At 43.2% G+C, this 17,230-nt stretch overlaps 3 protein-coding genes across 4 annotated transcripts in view; 1 reads left to right on the top strand and 2 right to left on the bottom strand.

Annotated features, from left to right (window-relative positions):
* The window catches only part of LOC103385871 (protein polybromo-1-like), a 10,766-nt gene extending 3,878 nt beyond the window's left edge, over window positions 1-6,888 (bottom strand). The window contains exons 1-19 of the mRNA XM_025059902.1: window positions 6,748-6,888; window positions 6,522-6,619; window positions 6,299-6,446; window positions 6,066-6,218; window positions 5,517-5,633; window positions 5,351-5,419; window positions 5,151-5,249; window positions 4,977-5,062; window positions 4,810-4,895; window positions 4,457-4,673; window positions 3,940-4,081; window positions 3,748-3,842; window positions 3,398-3,677; window positions 2,765-2,870; window positions 2,036-2,675; window positions 1,736-1,947; window positions 1,466-1,651; window positions 451-608; window positions 114-365 (exon numbers count right to left, since the gene is read on the bottom strand). Coding sequence (XP_024915670.1) covers window positions 114-365; window positions 451-608; window positions 1,466-1,651; window positions 1,736-1,947; window positions 2,036-2,675; window positions 2,765-2,870; window positions 3,398-3,677; window positions 3,748-3,842; window positions 3,940-4,081; window positions 4,457-4,673; window positions 4,810-4,895; window positions 4,977-5,062; window positions 5,151-5,249; window positions 5,351-5,419; window positions 5,517-5,633; window positions 6,066-6,218; window positions 6,299-6,446; window positions 6,522-6,619; window positions 6,748-6,888 — 3,285 coding nt within the window. The remainder of the gene's footprint in view (window positions 1-113; window positions 366-450; window positions 609-1,465; window positions 1,652-1,735; window positions 1,948-2,035; window positions 2,676-2,764; window positions 2,871-3,397; window positions 3,678-3,747; window positions 3,843-3,939; window positions 4,082-4,456; window positions 4,674-4,809; window positions 4,896-4,976; window positions 5,063-5,150; window positions 5,250-5,350; window positions 5,420-5,516; window positions 5,634-6,065; window positions 6,219-6,298; window positions 6,447-6,521; window positions 6,620-6,747) is intronic.
* Window positions 6,889-9,584: 2,696 nt separating this feature from the next.
* On the top strand, window positions 9,585-12,411 carry wdr77 (WD repeat domain 77). The gene is made up of 10 exons (XM_008319874.3): window positions 9,585-9,963; window positions 10,315-10,500; window positions 10,579-10,720; window positions 10,860-10,909; window positions 11,005-11,075; window positions 11,215-11,272; window positions 11,375-11,452; window positions 11,527-11,635; window positions 11,726-11,794; window positions 11,885-12,411. The coding sequence occupies exons 1-10, from the start codon at window positions 9,588-9,590 to the stop codon at window positions 12,024-12,026; spliced, it is 1,281 nt and encodes a 426-aa protein (XP_008318096.2). The 5' UTR covers window positions 9,585-9,587; the 3' UTR covers window positions 12,027-12,411.
* Window positions 12,412-13,867: 1,456 nt separating this feature from the next.
* Window positions 13,868-17,230, bottom strand: part of LOC103385890 (uncharacterized protein C6orf132 homolog) — a 9,936-nt gene continuing 6,573 nt past the window's right edge. The window contains exons 4-6 of one of the 2 annotated variants that reach the window (XM_025059904.1): window positions 15,977-17,205; window positions 15,228-15,919; window positions 13,868-15,132 (exon numbers count right to left, since the gene is read on the bottom strand). In XM_025059904.1, the coding sequence (XP_024915672.1) occupies window positions 15,039-15,132; window positions 15,228-15,919; window positions 15,977-17,205 (2,015 nt within the window). In that variant the 3' untranslated portion in view covers window positions 13,868-15,038. The remainder of the gene's footprint in view (window positions 15,133-15,227; window positions 15,920-15,976; window positions 17,206-17,230) is intronic. The other variant, XM_025059905.1, reaches the window with a different exon arrangement.

Here is a 17,230-nt window from a genome sequence, read left to right as displayed (position 1 = left end):
GAAAAATATATCATTTTATATTCATTTTAATTTAATTAATACTCCTGGTAAATGTGTTAAATGCGACGACCCAGGTTTATTTTATACAGTACGTTTTACTGTGTCATATTCACCTTGTCCACTAGAGCGTCTATCATTTTGCTGTCCTCCTCTATCTCCGGGGATTTTTCTTCTTGTTTGGGGGCAAACATGGACGCCACTCGGACCACGGGCAGCGGAACGTCTCTGGGCACGAAGCGGACCGAGCTCAGGGGCATGGCCCACAGTTTGATCTTCTTGAAGGACTTGGACTTGGCAGAGTAGCGCGATTCGCAAACGTAGACGTCCTCTGGTCTGAAGCCTTCTGGGTGAAGTTTGAAGTATTCCTAAAACCACAGGAACATTTACCCCGTCAGCTGCTGCGGTTTGACGTCTCACACACGCGGTGGAGAGAACATCGGAGAACTTCACCTTCACAAACATGACCACACATTTCCCCAGGATTTTGCTGACGGGAGCTTTGTTGTAGTAGTCGCTCTTAAAGACTTCCTTCTCCAAGAACTTTCTGGTAGCCAGGTGGAACGTTTCATTTGGTCTGTAGAACCAGCAGCCGTACAACCACTTCTCCCCTGTAGTTAAGACACACAGGAACAACTGACCGACAACAGATGAAGTCTTCATAGAGTCTGAGGTAGGTCTGTCAAAAGCAAACATTTCAAAGCTGAGACTGTACCCGATCTCGATACCTGCTGAGTAGGGGATGTCCGATGTTAACTTTTTGCCATATATATCTGATATGCCGATATTGTCCAAACACTTGGGTTAAAGCAGTGTTGCCCCCTTGTGGCTGGCAGTTGCTGACCAATTTTTTTCTCCAATGCCCCCTTGTGGCTGGCAGTTGCTGACACCAGCATTCCGCATACAATTCCCATATTATCAAAATGGATTAATAAAATGAGCTGCAGCAATCTCCAAGATTATCAAAATCGATTGATAAAATGAGCTGCAATGCTGCCCTCTAGTGACTTTCACTTAAAGAAAATTTTTTAGTTCACAAATCATTTGGCGTAACCCAGGCATTGCGTGAAATTTTTTTAGTGCACAAATCATTTGGCAAAATCCAGGCATTGCGTTTTCGGGTTTTCATTGTCGGAGGAAAAAACGATAACCACTCTTACAGATGTAACATAATTTTGCTAATATCGGGCAGAAATTATCGGAACTCCCTAGCCTAAAGGCTATATTGTCAATATAGATTAATAAAATGAGCTGCAATGCTGCCACCTAGTGACTTTCACTTTCATGTACAGCCGTTTTGTCGGCCGATATTATCGGACATCCCTGCTGCTACCGAGTGACAAACCCTTTCAAAACATCTTTTCAGTCTTACTTTTTATTAATTTAGAATTTGAGTTTTCATTAAATTAAATAGGTGTTTAAAAAACTGAACATTAACGAACTTCATGACGAGTGTGGTGTAACTGACCAGTGTCGTCTTCCCAAAGGCGTTCGATGTAGATAATGTGTGGCTGGAGGTGCGGCTCCGCGGGCTCCACGTACACGTAGTCTCCAACGTGGTACCTGCTGTCCTTGAAGCTGCAGTCCTGGCTGTAGGTGCGATGCAGGTTGGACTGCCACGCCCCCCCGCCAGAGCCCTCGCTCTTCTCGGCCTCTGGGGAGTCACAGAACGTACCATTTTAAAAACCACTTGAGACCAGCGTGTGCTGCAGAAACGACCGTAGAATACTGCGCCCACCCTTTTTCTCCTCTTCCCTCTTGACCTTGTCCTCCTCAAACTCCTTGGGGAGCTTCTCCTTCTTCTCCTTCTCCACATCACTGTGCAGGTGTTTGGAGGAATAGCTGAGAGCCGGAGACATCAGGATCTCTCCGTTCTTACACAGCTCGTCCCTGATCCGTATCAAGAAGTGCTGCAGCTCCACCGCGTCTTCGAATATCTCAGAGTCGGTCCTGCGGTGAAAACAAAAAATCGACCAATGATCGAAAACTCTGAAATGATTGGACGACCAACGGGGTTTGGAGTCTGACGATGACTCACCTGTTCAGACGCCGGGCCTTCTCCAGCATTTCGAACATGTGATCCTGAAACACGTCCAGCCTCTTGTAATGTCCCTGGTCCACGTTTTTCCTGATTATCTCAAAGTTCAGCTGCGGCTTTTCTGGATTTGCGGGATCTGCCGCAGGAATCTCGGCCAGCGAGTCGCTGTAGCATCGGCCTTCGTCGTCTTGGTGTCCGAGTACCGACACGAACAGGCTGCGGATCAGTTCCTGGATGAGGCGGGGCACGTCGGGAACGTGGGCGTCGTCGCCGCCCTCCAGGTCACGCCGGGTCTCTAACAGCACCCGGTGCAGCACCAGGGCGTCGCGGTAGATCAGAGACTCCGGTTCGTTGTACGTGCAGGCGTTGTTGAACATGAGGACGAAGTCCTCCACCAGAGCGTCCACATCCTGGTACTTGTTGGCCAACATGTGGCTCTTGATCTTCTCCATGTCCACGGGTTTCTTGATGGCCAGGTAATAGTCAGGCAGCTCGGCACGGGACGGCAACCGCAGGAAGATGGTGCTGAGGCGGCGGCCTCGTTTGTCTGTGTAGTTCTTCACGGCCTCATAAAGTTCATGCAGCTTCTGTTGTAACGGCGTTAAATACTTGGACTTCTTCAGAGTAATACTGTTCTTCCCTACAGTCAAATAGAGAGTATTTGGTCCATGACTGTAGTTGCTTGACAGAAACACAGTAAAACGCTACAGAAAATACAGGATGACCTACTTATTTTCAACTTGGGAGACATAATGTCGTCATCATCAGTCACCGGGCCGAGATCTCTGCGTCTGTCTTCCATGATCTTCTCTAAGACATCGGCGTCGTTGTTGACCTTAATCCAAAAAAAAAAAAAAGGAGAAGGCGGAGAATTCAGTATTTTCTCGTTGAATCATCTAAACACGGCCTTGGTTACTGTTGACAGGACACAGGAAGTAGTGTTATGAGCAGGGATGCTGCCCCCTGTCTGTGTTTTCTTCTCCATTCATTCAGAAACTGGTTGGGATACTTTTGAGTTAAACAAAAACCTAATTGAGCACAGGACTGAGGTCTTTAAACTGGGGATGTCCGATAATTTTGGCCGACTAAATAGGCTGACCGATATTAGCTTAATTATAGCCAATATCTGTAGAAATTATCGGTTTTTCCTCCGATGAAAACCCAATAACGCAATGCCTAGGTTTCACCAAATGATGTGTGCACTAAAAACTGTTTTTAAGTGAACGTCACTAGGGGGCAGCATTGTAGCTCATTTTATTAATCGATTTTGATAATCTAGGGATTGTATGCGTAATGCTGGTGCCAGCCACAGGGGGGCATGGAAGAAAGTAATCAATGGTTAATCGACGACTTCGCCCTCACCTGAGAGCCTTCCTCGTTGTAGTGCCGGGCATTTCGGAACATCAGCTTCATATCTTCTATCATGGTGTCCTCGGTCATGTACTTGTCCGAGCGAATGTTTACCTCGATGGTCCTCAGGTCCATGGGCTCCAGGATGACCTTGTAGTAGTCGGGGTAGTCCTTCTTTGAAGGTTTGACCATGAACAGGTCACAGAGTCTCCGCCCGGTGCCGGCCTGCCGCGCCTCCGTCACTGCAGCCAGGAGCGTCTTCATCCGGTTTTTCTTCGTGTTCTTCTTGTGACTGAGAGACGAGGACGAGTCAGCGGCCAATCCATAACACCAGAACAAACATCTGACCTCAGTGAATTCACCTTTTCCTTTTGGTGCTGCTGGTGTCAGACGTGGCTGAGGACAGCATGCTGTCGCCGTCGTCGTCGTCTCTCTGCAGAAGCTCCTTCCTCTTCATCTGAACACACGACCACATTGAAATGTGAACCACGATCACACAAACAAAAACACTGTCTGATAAGATGAAAACACACGTCACGTGACTTGGTCCTGACCTGCTGAATGTGTTGGAGCTTCAGCGCTCGCTTGTAGATGGAGGAGTGGGGAACGTTGTAGCGTTTGGAATTCTCCAGCATGAGCGTCAGGTCTGAATCCATCTGCTCCACGCTCTCGTACTCATTGTTCTTCATCTTGTTCCTGGGGAAAGAAAAAGTAAAAAAAAAAAGAAGAAAAAAATAGAAAACTTCATGAAAAAACAACAACCAAACTCTCTCTGATCTTTAGAAAAGTTGACAGAGTTTTAGTGTAAGTCGACCTCCATTTTTGGAATTAGGTTTTGTAAATATTTCCAATATTCCAATCATTTCACTTCAGTGAGATGATGGATAGATAGATAGTATTTTAATAATCCCTTCATATTAAGGAATATGTGGTTCCTCTAAGTTACTTAGTTTCAAACATTGTGGAAAAAAAAGGAAGAAACCACGTCACTGAGGACGACCTGAGAGAGAAATGAAAAACCTCAACTTTCTCCTTTCTTTGAGGCGGACGTTTGTGGTCCTGGTGACCTACTTGATCTGGAGGAGGCAGATGGGCTGGCTAATCTGCTGGTAGTAGTCGGGGTAGTCCTTCCTGGAGGGCAGCTGTAAGAAGGGCTCAGAGATCTGCTGCCCCTGACCGTTCCTGGCCCCCCGCACGGCTTCGTACAGCTGGAAGACGGGGTTGTTCATGTCCATGTTGGAGGTGAAGCTCTCGGCCTCCGATTCACCTTCGTAGTAGTGAACAGACCCTGAGAAACAGTACGTGAAAGTTAAAGTAATACTGTGAGTACTTTGGTTTCATATCCAGATGAGGCAGGTATTCGGTACGTGAAAGTTAAAGTAATACTCTGAGTACTTTGGTTTCATATCCAGATGAAGACGTACCTGAGAGGATTCCTTCCTCGTCACTTTCGTACTGGAGAGCCATGGTGATCGCTGAGAGGCGGTCTCCCTGAGCTGACCTTCTATTTCTGAGCAAAACACGCCGGTCAGGAGAAGAAGAAGAGTTCTTTTTTTTTATTACTTCACTCTAAAACTCCTTTTCTTTTTACCTGATTCGAATGCTGGACTTGATGGGTTCTCCGTGTTCTATCTCAGACTTCTTCTGCATGAAGATCTTTTTGATGGTGTTGGCATCCTACAACATACGACATATTTAATTTTTTTTTTAAACGTGACATCATCATCATCATCATCATCATCATCATCATCGTGAGCACTCTCACCTTGAACACCTGTGATCCAGGCTCATTATAGGTTTTGGCATTTTTGACGAGTAACTCGATGTCTTTGGCCATCGCACCGACACTTCTGTACTGACCCAGCTGAGAAAGAAAAAAAAAATCCATTCATTAAACAACAACATGAAGCTGATGATTTAAATTAATAAGACGATTTAATGAACGATGCAGGTAAAAGTGCCGACCTGAATCTTCTGAGCGATGATTTTCAGGTCAATGGGTTCCTTGGTGATGGCGTAGTAGTCTGGGTATTGCTGAATGGAGACAGAAAAAAAAAGGTAAATGAGAAGGAAATCAACAACAACGTCAAAGTCAACAACGTCTAATGTGTGACGCGGCGCACGCTGGTACCATTTTGGACGGAAGCTTCTGGAACAGCTCGCTCACCAGGTGACCGGTGGGTTCGGTGTAGGACACCACAGCATCCAGCAGCTGCTCAAGGACCTCCTTCAAACTGGTGGGAGTGTTCTGTTCCAATAACATCCAGCAGGGGGAGTGCACAGCAAACAGAATATAGAACATTTAATTGACTTTTAATGGCGTTTAACTGAAGGTTGAAGCATGTCTCCCTGCATTAGAATTTAAACTTGGACTTAACATTTTTGTATTGATGCAAAGCTGATTATCAGAAAGGTTGGTTTAAAATAATAAAAAAAATGAAGTAATTTGAAAATGTTTTTTTAATTAAACACATGCCTGCGGTCACCCAGAAACACAGGAGATCATTGTTGATTATCAATATTAAAAGAGGCGTCAAAAAGGCAGTCTGAGACTAATGAATGAGCCAGGTCATCAAATCTGCCCAGCAACAGTAATTTCCATATCTTTCAGGGTGTAATCTGTGGGTTTTTTTCTTTGTGATACAAATCAGTAAAGCAAAACATGAAAAGTCACTGTCACCTCATCTTCGTTCGTTCCTCCAGGATTGTCTTGTGCATCATAACCATCCTCCTCTTCATCATCATCATCTTCCCCTCTCTGAACAAACTCATTCCTGGTTCTCAGGTACAGGTCCCACAGTTTACAGGCGGCCCTGTACTCTGGACTGTCAGACTGGACACAAGCACACGGTTTCACTGGTCTCTGGTGGACATTCTCATGATGTTTCATTTTTTTATTTATTTATTTTTTACCTTGTAGTATGTTTTGGCGTTGTTGAACAACAGCTGGAAGTCACTGGTCAGTTGCACCACATCGTCGTACTCCTCCATCTTCAACTTCTGCTGTATTTTCATCATGTCAATAGGCTGTGACACCACGTGGTAGTAGTCGGGCTGATTCCTGAGGAGATGACAGACGTGTGAATGTCATCGTTTTCCACGGCTTCTATAAATAACGGCCTGCCGCTCTCCTCACCTTCTCTTCGGCGCTCTGATGAACAGCTCGCACAGCATCCTGCCGTGGTCGTCTTTATAATCTCTGATTGTGTTGTACAGTTCGTGACAGACGGCGATCTGCAAAGAATGTTTTTTGAGAAAATATTGAATCGTCATCAAATCATCATCAGCTGCTTTGAACATCTCTTAATTGTAGGCATTAGGTTAAAAAAAATTATCAAAGTAACTTAAATTTATAAAATTACAGGATCCACAGTTGGCATGTTTGAGGTCCTTCTCCTCTTTCTCCCAATTGAAGACACTAAGGATGAAGTTTGGTTATCGTCAAAATCTCCAGCACTCACACTGCTAGAAGGAGAAGTCGTCCGTCTCCTTTTCAAGGCCATGGCCAATCCCTACGGACAATTATAGTCAGGTGAGTGAACATTGTCCAACAGTACAGAGAAAATGAGTGCAAACAGAGAACTGGTGTCACGTGATTAAAAAAAACAACTCAATTATTTCTGAAATTCAAAACAATAAATACTTTAATTTTCTAAATTTAACCTTTAGCTTCAAGAGCTGGAAACTTCTGTCTCCAAGTTATTGGTTTTTTTTTTTCTTTCTACATTGTTGGCCATACAGTGATAGAGTCAGTGGTTCGGTGGCTCCCTCTTGTGGTACACAGGGGAATCTGATTTCTATTCAGATCAGGTAAGTCACCTCATTCTGTGCTGAGGTGAACAGGTCAGGTGTGTCTACTGTGGGTCATGATGGAGGAACCTGGAGACGGTACAGGCTGGAAACCGTTGTTTTAAGTTCGTTCGCTCTTTTAATATATTAGTGCAACTATATTTACTGTGACAAAAGGTGTTCTTTTAACACTTCCATATTAAAACTGAAACATATAAATATATATATTTAAAAATAGGATTAATCTAAAACCTTGTTGTTTGTTCTTAGGTCTCCTTGGTTCACCACTACAGCTACAGCTACAGTTACATCACAAAACCAAAGGCTGCTTCGAAACTTTTAGGATGATTCGATAAAGTGAATGTTGCTGAATGTTGTTTACCACATCCTTACTGTTTTTTATCTGATTTATGCTGCTTCATACCCAGGTTTCAGCCTCTTACTGTACATAGATGTTTCTGTTTTATTTCCTGACTGCATTCAACAAAATATGAAAATAATGATCGACTTCTTTAGCGTCACACTCCTAACTTTCATCAGACAAAATGCCTGACTGACAATGCCCCACCAAAACATATTCATTATTTACATTTATTTCATTATTATTCCTTATTACACTTTATTCTGCAAATTAACCCAAATTAAAAAAAATAAAGGCTTATGTTGATGACAGCATTTTGACAACATTTTTATTAGTACTGTTGCACACTTTTTGTCTTCCGTTTGACACACCCACACATGTATTTCTTTGAGTTAAACATTTTACTTTTTTTTTCTTTCTGCAGTGAGAATACACCTTGATACTCATAACATACAGTCAATTGCTGAAACAATATTTACACCTTTATGTCCGTTGCAAGGAGGAAAGGGAAGGAGAAGTTTCATCAATTATTTAAAATGAATGTGTTTTGTTTTTTGGGGGTTTTTATTATTATTGTACAATTAAAAAAATGCACTAAATCTCTGAGACCGTTTTCGTTTTTCAGTCACAGCACCAACTACCGACTGTTGTCACCTGTACTGACAGTCAGTCATAGTGCTGGCATTTCCAGGTCTGACTTTATGTAAATGCAATAGCAGCTACTGATGAAGACCGAGATAGTACCGCAGCAGCAGCTGCTGCAGCAGTGAGGAGCAGCTGTCCTCCTCCTCCTCCTCCTCTTCCTCCTGTGTCAGTGGACAGGTAACGCAGCCCAGCTAACGTTAGCCACACTAGCCCTCCGCATCAGTCAACGTTACAGACAAAGGCATCACTGCAACGTTGCACAGCTGCAGTTAAAAATGCACGGGTGACATCCGGTGCAGTAAACTCCACGTCTATCTCCTCACAATAACCAGTGCTTACCTGCTGTCACGGGACCCACTTAATCTTTACGATCTGCAAAAACCAATCACTTATCGATTTTTAGGAGGCACCCATGTGAAGCCAGCACCAATTCGAAAGCCACTTCCGTCTGTGCGCCTACAAAATAAGAGCACGAGCGGGTTCGTTAACGTACATATAACGTAAACGTACACGTCGTACCCTCCCGTTTCCTGATGTACTCGCTTGAAGTACAGGTGACATTATGAAGACCAATTAAGTTTTGTCAAACAAATCACTGACACACACGCGATTTTACATAAACGACGGCAGCGACAACAAAATGGTTGCGCCCCAGTTCCTGTTAACTGTATTTAGTTTTACTGTTTTACCGCTGTGAGGGTAACAAAAAAAAACAAAACTCAGGCGCTCCAAGTGGTTGCGCATTTAAAATTGCTTCTGACTAGTCACATCTTTCCAAAAGGCGTTTTCTTTGCGATATATGTAATGGTTGGAATAATGTAAAATAGCTAGGGGATATATGAATACAACATAGAAAGATTGATAGATATCGATCAATATATTCATATTAATTGAGACAATACATTTTTAACATCTTTCTGTACGTCTTTGTAAATCTGTAGTATTATTACAGTTCTTACACGTATTTACATACACTGCACTACTGCCATCGTTTAAATGTGAATTTTATTTGCTAGTCAAATGATAAATATATATATAGACATGGGTTTTATTCAGTTGGAGACTATAAATTGATGTGGCTATGAGGGACTTAACTGTACAAACGGCCCTCGTCAGCTGGAAAAGGTCCAGCTTTACAGAGTTGTATGCTAAAATAATTCAACTATTTGTTGTTTTGTCAAATTACTGTTACAAACGGTTAATCGAGTGTGTGTTGGGAAATAGTCGTATCGATGTTTATGGCGCTTCTTCAAAAGTTTGCAGTTTAGTTTTACTTAAACAATGACTAATTCACCCGATAAATGTAAAGATGTATAAAATGTATCAAACCTTTTCCTTTTTGTATTTTGTGAAATGTTACAGTTAATTAAATTTAGGATTTTTGTGGCACTACAACAGCGAAGAAGAATGAGACCCGGAACAGGAAGTGTCGAGTCAGACTCCGTGCGTTGCAGGTTCACACATCCATCCATTCATTTTAGAAAGAACAACTTTGTCATTTATTCATACTGTGTTCGTTTACAGACCGGTGTGTTTTCACAAGAGAATACGTTCGGCATTTTTTTTTTGGTAACTCGCAGATACACGTTATTTGTGACGCAACTGCTAGCGAACAGTGGCGCTAGCTGCAGAAGAAGTTTTTTTACGCCGACATCACCTACAAGTGCTCTCCGAATGAAAGGAGCGGGAGACGGCAACATGGTCAAGGAGAACCCGTGGAACGTACAACCCAATGCTCCGGCCAGCATGGAAAAACATCTGTGTGCCGCTCAGTACAGAGCAGGTAACGAAGAAGAAGAAGCAGCAGCGACACAGGCTAGCTGAATGTTGCTGTGGAAAACACGTGGTGCCGCTGTTAATGTGACTGTTTATATAAATAATAATAAAATCCACTCTTGTCTTAAAATTGTTGACAACAGTCGACGGTTTATAGGTGGCGTCATTTTAGCGGAAAAAGTTAGAAATTATGTATATAAAATATGTGACGTAGAATGAAAAAAAACCCACATTCAGAGCTCTTTTAGCTGTTATACGTGGTAAATGATCAGTATCCAGGTTTGTCTTTTTTCACACCTTTATTTGAATCATAATGAGGTTGTTTTTTTTTCTTTTCTTTTTTTGTCACTTTCCTCAGATGGCAGTCTGCTGCTTGGTGCCTCCAGCCTCTCTGGCAGAAGCTGGCAGGGGTCACTGTGGATCTACAGCGACCCCACTCAGGCCCCCGCTGAGGGTTCCTGTAAAGCTGGGGTTCAAACTGAGGCTGGGGTCACTGATGTCAGCTGGGTGAAGGAAAACGGGTTTCTTGTTGCATCGGATTCAGGTAAGACGTTTTTATTCTGCGTTAGTTCATCACATTTGTGAGAACTGCAGTTAGAAGTGCATTTGTTTGACCGGGCAGGTGCTCTGGAACTCTGGGAGCTGTCGGACAAAGAAGGTCTGCTCTTGAACCGCTTCACAAAACACGAGCACAATGACATTGTCACCTCTGTGAGTCCCGTCACTGGAGGGAGCAACGCTGTCACAGGCAGCATGGACTGCAGGTCAGACAGTGATTCACTTAGACTCTGGAAAAACTATGAAAAAGAAAATGTTTTACTTCATCTTTACAGTGTATTCCGGTCAAAGTAACTTGATGTTTTAACAACACTCATTATGTATTTATTTAATATTTCACCACAGAATCAACGTATGGGATCTGTGTCAGGAGACAGTTGTCACAACATTCAATGGTAAGAAAAACACTGATTTATTCCTGTAAAAAAAAAAAATTAAATGTAATTTTTTATGACTTTTTTTAATGGTTCTGAATTAATTTCCCCTCCAGTTCACACACAGCCAGTCACATGTGTTGCCTGCAGTCCCACAGAGGAGTCTCTGTTCGTCTCCTGTGGTCAAGTAAGATTTCTACATCCAACACACAGACAAGTTGAAACATGGGAAAATAGATTAAGTTTTAAATCTGTGAAAAGTGCTTGGCTTATGGACAAATCCATCATTCTGCTGTATTTAATATATTTAATATTTGTCTCTGAAGGATGGTCGTGTGCTGATGTGGGACAGAAGGAAACCAAACAAACCCGCATCACGAATAGGTGAGCTGCTAGTCTCAGGTTAACCAACTGGTAATGAGGTTGATAACACAGGTCTGGGATTTTAGTAAAATGAGGTTTTACATATTTGATTTTTGTGTTTAGCTCTTGACCTCGACCGCCTCATCTCCTCACCTACCGCTGTAGCCTGGCACCCTCACCACAGGAGCACCATTGCAATTGGTAAAATCTATATTCCGCAGACTCTGATTTTTTTTTTCTGGATTTATTTTCAAGTAACGTTTATTGTGGTTCAGGTGACGAGCTTGGTCGAGTATCTGTGAAGGATTTCCTGGGATCAGAGCCAGTTCAAGTGAAGAACGTTCACAGCCGCAGAGTCAACAGACTGGCCTTCTCCACACACAGGTTTATAACATTATGATATAAATATTATTAGTATTGTTTAAAACTCCATCCTTTGCTGCTCCTTAACATAATATTGACTTTCCACTGCAGCGCCCCCTTCCTGGCCACAGTGAGTGACGACTGCTCTTTGGTTGTTTTGAACTCCGAACTCAATGAAATGTGAGTCTAACAAAAAACAAAAAAAAACCACAAGTTACTCAGTGTCCTGTACAGTTGAAAACACACCCTATTTTCTTGTCTTCATTGTAGACTGAGAGATCGGAGACATCAGGACTTTGTCAAGGGTGTGTGCTGGCAGCATGGGGGCTCAAACTCCCTCACAACTGTGGGCTGGGATCATCTAGTCCTCCACCACACAGTGGCTCCACCCTCTGGAGACTCTTCTTCTTAGACTCCAACACACCACTTGTTACTGTAGACTGTATATAAGAAATGGACCAGGTCTTTTACAGCAGAAAGTGGAGCCCTGGTAAAAAAAGTGGCAAAATGCTTTTGTTGGTTTTGGTATTAACAAATCATATAACCCCCATTTCTTATTTACAGTCTATGCATATCAAAAAATCACAGCTAATGTGTCAGTGAGGAGCCGTCTGTTGTCGACTGAAAAGTCTCAGTTTACAGTTCTTCACTTCAGTGCACACCGTGTTCAGCTGAGTTATTCTGTAAATTCTTTCTCTCTCTCCGTACCTTCTGTCTTTTTGTCCTTTGTTCCACACTGTAGGATACAGTCATGTGATAGCAGATGGAAAGCAATTCAAAATAAACGTTTAATGCTACAATAATTCTTCCTTCTTCCTTTGACGCTTCAGAATCTGAGAGCCGAACCCGTGTCGTACTCGTAAACAATGAATTGCAAATGACACGCTAACATTTAATGTCCTATGGATTCAATGTCACGTTATGAAAACGTGTGTATAATGTATAATGCGTATTTACCTTTACTTTGGCGAGCAATGTCCCGCCGCTAATGATATACAGTATGTCGGATGTATTCCCTCCTTTAACCGCAATTTTATGGCATGCTTTAAATGCTGACAAGCCGTCATTAACGGCCGCACCCTGGTCATTTTCTTTTGTAGCCAAAACAATCCCACACGGCTGATTTAATAAACGGTTCGAGGAAATAACTCTTCTGTCATTATCTCCAACACAGACGGCGGTAAACGCGCCGGTGTTGTGTAGCTTTGTTTTCGTTCCGCTTGAGTTGCGCTTAACTATAGTTCCGCCATTTTATTTTTCTGACAGTATTAGGGAGACGTTACGATAACTTAACCGTAGAGTTTAATATTAATTAGGTGTCATCATAATTAATTGTAATATTAACCGTAGAGCTTAATATTAGGTGTCATCATAATTAATTGTAATATCGACTAATCGTGACATCCCTGCCCGTGTATTATATGGTCATGTGTGATCTGAGTGGGCGGGAAGCTTAGACGTTAAGAGGATTGACAGTGTTGATTTGCTGCGTCAGTGTCAGGTAAGATGTCACTGGTTTGACACTGACGTGGATGACGGTCATACGAACGTGCTCTAATACATGTTGTTTTAAGGATTTAGTTGGTTTCCTGTAAGTAATTTTTTTTCTAACTTTTATTTTTTTGTTATCTTTAACCTTTTTTTCTATGTAGGAAAATGCATTACCAAACAACATATTAGTGTACCAACTGTTTTGACCAGGAAGTTTCATTTAATGCAAATTTTTATTCTATTGAAAAAACAAACAAACAAACAAAAAAACCCAAATGAAATACTAATCATTTATTTTGTGCTTGTTTTTATTTTTTTATTTAAATAAGTCTGTCCCGTTGATGATTGCTTGTAGATTGATAGTAGAAAACAACATTTACAATGATAAGGCATCACTTTGATAGAGTTTTGAGTTGAGTTTTGATTACAGGAAACCAGGAAACATTGTTACACCATGAGATCAATGCTTGATTTGCTGTCAAATTAAGGAGAGGCTGGACATGATTGCATAACAGGGCGGGGAGTTGTTAAATAAAAAATGTTACACAAAGATCAACTGTTTTTTTTCCCCTCAAGATTTAGTTAGAAACCAGTCCATTGTATTTTACACCAGGAAACAAACAAACAAGTAATTGTGAAGAATAGATATGTTGATTGGACTTGGGGACTAAGTACAGTTTACTTCTGTAAATAGGACATAAAAACACATAAAAACGCCATCTGAGAACCATCCACTGGTGAGATCAGTGTGTCATGACACAAAAATGAAAACATCTGAGAACCAACCACTGGTGAGATCAGTGTGTCATGACACTCGTCTGAGCTAAAGCTGCAGTGTGAAAAAGAGTCTGTGTCGAGTCTGTACCATTGAAACCAGCCTGAAACGGCTGCACGTGCACACAGGAAGTGATTATGTCCACAGTGAGTCCAGCAGGAGCACAACAGCATTCTGTTACATCTAAAAACACACCGACGGTACACTGACGAGAAAACTCCTGGGGCACCGGTGACAGCGCTATTACCAAAATCAAGCCAACTTCATCAGATAGCTAATGAGATAAACACTTAAACTTCATGAGGTCATGGCCATTCATGACCTCATGAAGTTTAAGGCGGTTTTCGGGGACAGTAACAGTCACATATAGACCATACAGTAGTTGCAGCAGTAATTAAGCAGAGCAGAAACCCTGGATTCTATTAAATAAGAAACAGCAGCATAAGAATAAAAAACATCAACAGTATTGAAAACAACCAAAGGTTGCGCACTGTAGCTTTAACTGTTAGCTTTGCTCAATTGGACCTACATACAGTATGTGTCCTGTAACAGTGAATAACATTGCAGTAAAAGATGAAGGTCAGAGGTCAAATTAATATTGTAGCACATTATTTGAATTATTGGGGTTACATTCAGCTAAATGTTTATGACTGAGATTGACTGATGAAGATGAAGATGATTGACTGATGAAGATCAGTTTTTTTCCCTGTGACTATGAATATTACCCATCAGCCATTGAGACCAGGCATTCACTGGTGGCATATGTACAACTCACAACTGATAGAAAACAACTAGGGATGTCCGATATTACCTTTTAGTCGATATACCGATATTGTCCAAACACTTAATTTCTGATTCCGATATTAAAAACTGCAGGACTCTACAAGCGATTCCAATATATTTGGCAAAAACCCAGACATTGCGTTATCGTGTTTTAATTATAGGAGGAAAACCAGACAATGATTCTTACAGATGTTACATAATTATGCTAATATCGGGCTGATATTATCGGACATCCCTAAATATAACCACAACATAACAAATATGTTCCTGGTTTGTTGGTCATTATTGTCAGTGATTTGTTTAAAGTGCATTCTTCCCATTGTGCTGTTCTGCTGATGCAAAATACTACGTACTTCATACTGTACACGTACTCCATCAGGTCTCCAGTCGAGCGATCGGAGTAATGGGTTGACTGGATCCAGGTCGGATTTTGAAGGTCATACCGTACTGCTGTTTTGAAGGTCCATTACTGGAAAAGACAGAAAGACGTGTTAGGATTACGAGTCGACACCAAAAGTTCAGACGTCCTGTAAAGGCATCGCGGCCAAGAACTGGAAGTTTCACCTGGTGGCAGCTTTTGTAGAGAACATCTCCTGGTTCTTCTTGGCCATTTTCCCTTCTAACTCTCTCATGTCCAGAGTTGCTGCCTTGTTGACCACAGGGTAATTCTTACTCAGTGGTGGGGTTTTAGGAATGGCAGGAATCTTACCCTCCTCGTCTGACAAGGGGCTGCCCCAGTCGTCAGAGGCTGATTCCGCCTCCTTGACTGGAACCATCCTGTGGTCCATTTCCAACATCTTCTTCTGTAGGATGCTCAGAAGTGTGGCCTGCTTTGGAGAAAGAGGGGTGGGGAGTTGGTTGGGGGGCATTTGAGGTTTTATCTGGACCTTAGGCTTTGGTTTGATGTCTATGGGAGGAGGAGGGGCTTTTGGAATTACGGTCGGTGTGAGGTTTGGAAAAGATGGAGCTGGAGGTGGAAGGTTGGGGGGTGGTGGTGGTGGCTTTTTCAGGGGAGGATCAGGTGGAAGAATGGAGGGAGGGGGCTCCATGAACTCCTCTAAATCATCAAACTCTGGTGGTGGAGGAAGTACTGGCAAAACTGCCTCCTCCGTTTCCTCAGGCTGTGTGAACTGAGTCTTTGGGGGGGTTCGATTTGTTAGATTTTGTTTTGGACCAACCAGGTTGGCCGCACTTGCAGGTGCAGCTGCTTTGATACTGTTCTGAACCGGACTGGCTGTTTGCCCCGGGTCATTGACCAAAGAACGTCTGTTTGTGTTCTGAACCGGACCGGCTGTTTGCCCTGGGTCATTGACCAAAGAACGTCTGTTTGACGTTTCTTGTGTCTGAACCGTCATCTGTCCAGAATTCAAACTGTCCTTATTTCGGTCTGTGGATGTGAGAGAGGAGCAGGAGCTGGAGTGAGGAACGTCCATCAACGAACTGGCACTCAGGACGCCTGAGCTTGGCTGCTCGCCTCTCTTGTCGCTGTTTTCTCGTGAAAGTGAGTGAGAAGATCTGTCTTTCTCTCTTTTCTTAGCCGCCATCAGAAGAGCCAGAGGAGAGGCGGCCGGAGCGTCTCGTGTTGCACCGCTGTCATTATTTTTCAGATTGCGTAACTTACGATCTATTAAAGGACTAAATTTGCAAATCGGGGTTGGAGATCCTCTAAGCTCCTCCGTGTTAGACGGTGAGTTTATGTCCAGACTGTTGGTCATTTTGGGCTCAGGTGACCTTCGCGGTGGAGTCTGCAGCTGTGGACGTTCAGGCGGTGCTGGATTTGTCTCTGTTTGAGTGGTGACTACGACAGGGTGGGGGGGCTCAGGGGTTATTTGTCGTTTGTTCCCCTTTTGGTCTCGTGTGTCTTCTGAAACAGGCTCCGGTGGTGAGACCACAGTCACGGCCTTCCCATCCGTCTGGACCTTCAGCGGGGTCGAGGTCACAGATCCAGAATCTTCCAGGACCAACGTCTGCTTTGGTTTTGTATCACGATTGTCAAAGCTGCCGAGAAAACTGGTCTTAGGAACGTGGTAAAGTTTTGCTGTGTTTTGGGGATTGAAGGTGGAGCGAGTGGGTGTCTGCACAGGGGGAGGCGGGGCAGGAGTCTGTGGTGGGGGGTCAAAGTTGGAGATGGAGGACATTCTGATCGGCTTTGGGGGCGGCGACTTGACGGATCTCTGCAGCTTCTCAGCGGGCGGCTGTGGAGGCGCAAATTTGGGGTGGTCTGGAACAACATCTAAAGGTGGACTACATCTGGGGATGGAGGATGACGAGCCAGTGGAGCAGATGGACGGAGGTTTGGGGGGGGACATGGGTGGTGGTCTCAGAAGAGTAAAATCCTCTTCCTCCCCCGTTGATGCTTCCAGGGGGGTGAGGTTGGCCAGAGCTGGACCGTTCATTTCACCCAGGAAGTCTGGAGGAGGAAGAATAAAAGTCCCTGGAGGAGGGGGTGCCACTATGGAGGGAGGGGGTGGAATAAATATGTCCCCCACCACAGGATCAGGTACAGATATAAGAGATCCATTGGACAAGTTATCGCCATTAACTGTAAAAAAAAAAAGAAAAAAAAA

The sequence above is a fragment of the Cynoglossus semilaevis genome, chromosome 11, assembly GCF_000523025.1.
Source record: "Cynoglossus semilaevis isolate Cse_v1.0 chromosome 11, Cse_v1.0, whole genome shotgun sequence".
Classification (NCBI taxonomy): domain Eukaryota; kingdom Metazoa; phylum Chordata; class Actinopteri; order Pleuronectiformes; family Cynoglossidae; genus Cynoglossus; species Cynoglossus semilaevis.
Note: the sequence above shows the minus strand (reverse complement) of the source record. Positions and strands in the feature narration are given on the sequence as shown.

Bases quoted from the DNA above. Each gene is read 5' to 3' on its own strand.
- wdr77 (XM_008319874.3), top strand. From the start codon at position 9,588: ATGAGACCCGGAACAGGAAGTGTCGAGTCAGACTCCGTGCGTTGCAGG. The intron at 10,501-10,578 runs GTAAGACGTTTT...TTGACCGGGCAG, and splicing joins TCTTGTTGCATCGGATTCAG to GTGCTCTGGAACTCTGGGAG. The intron at 11,636-11,725 runs GTTTATAACATT...TTTCCACTGCAG, and splicing joins CTGGCCTTCTCCACACACAG to CGCCCCCTTCCTGGCCACAG.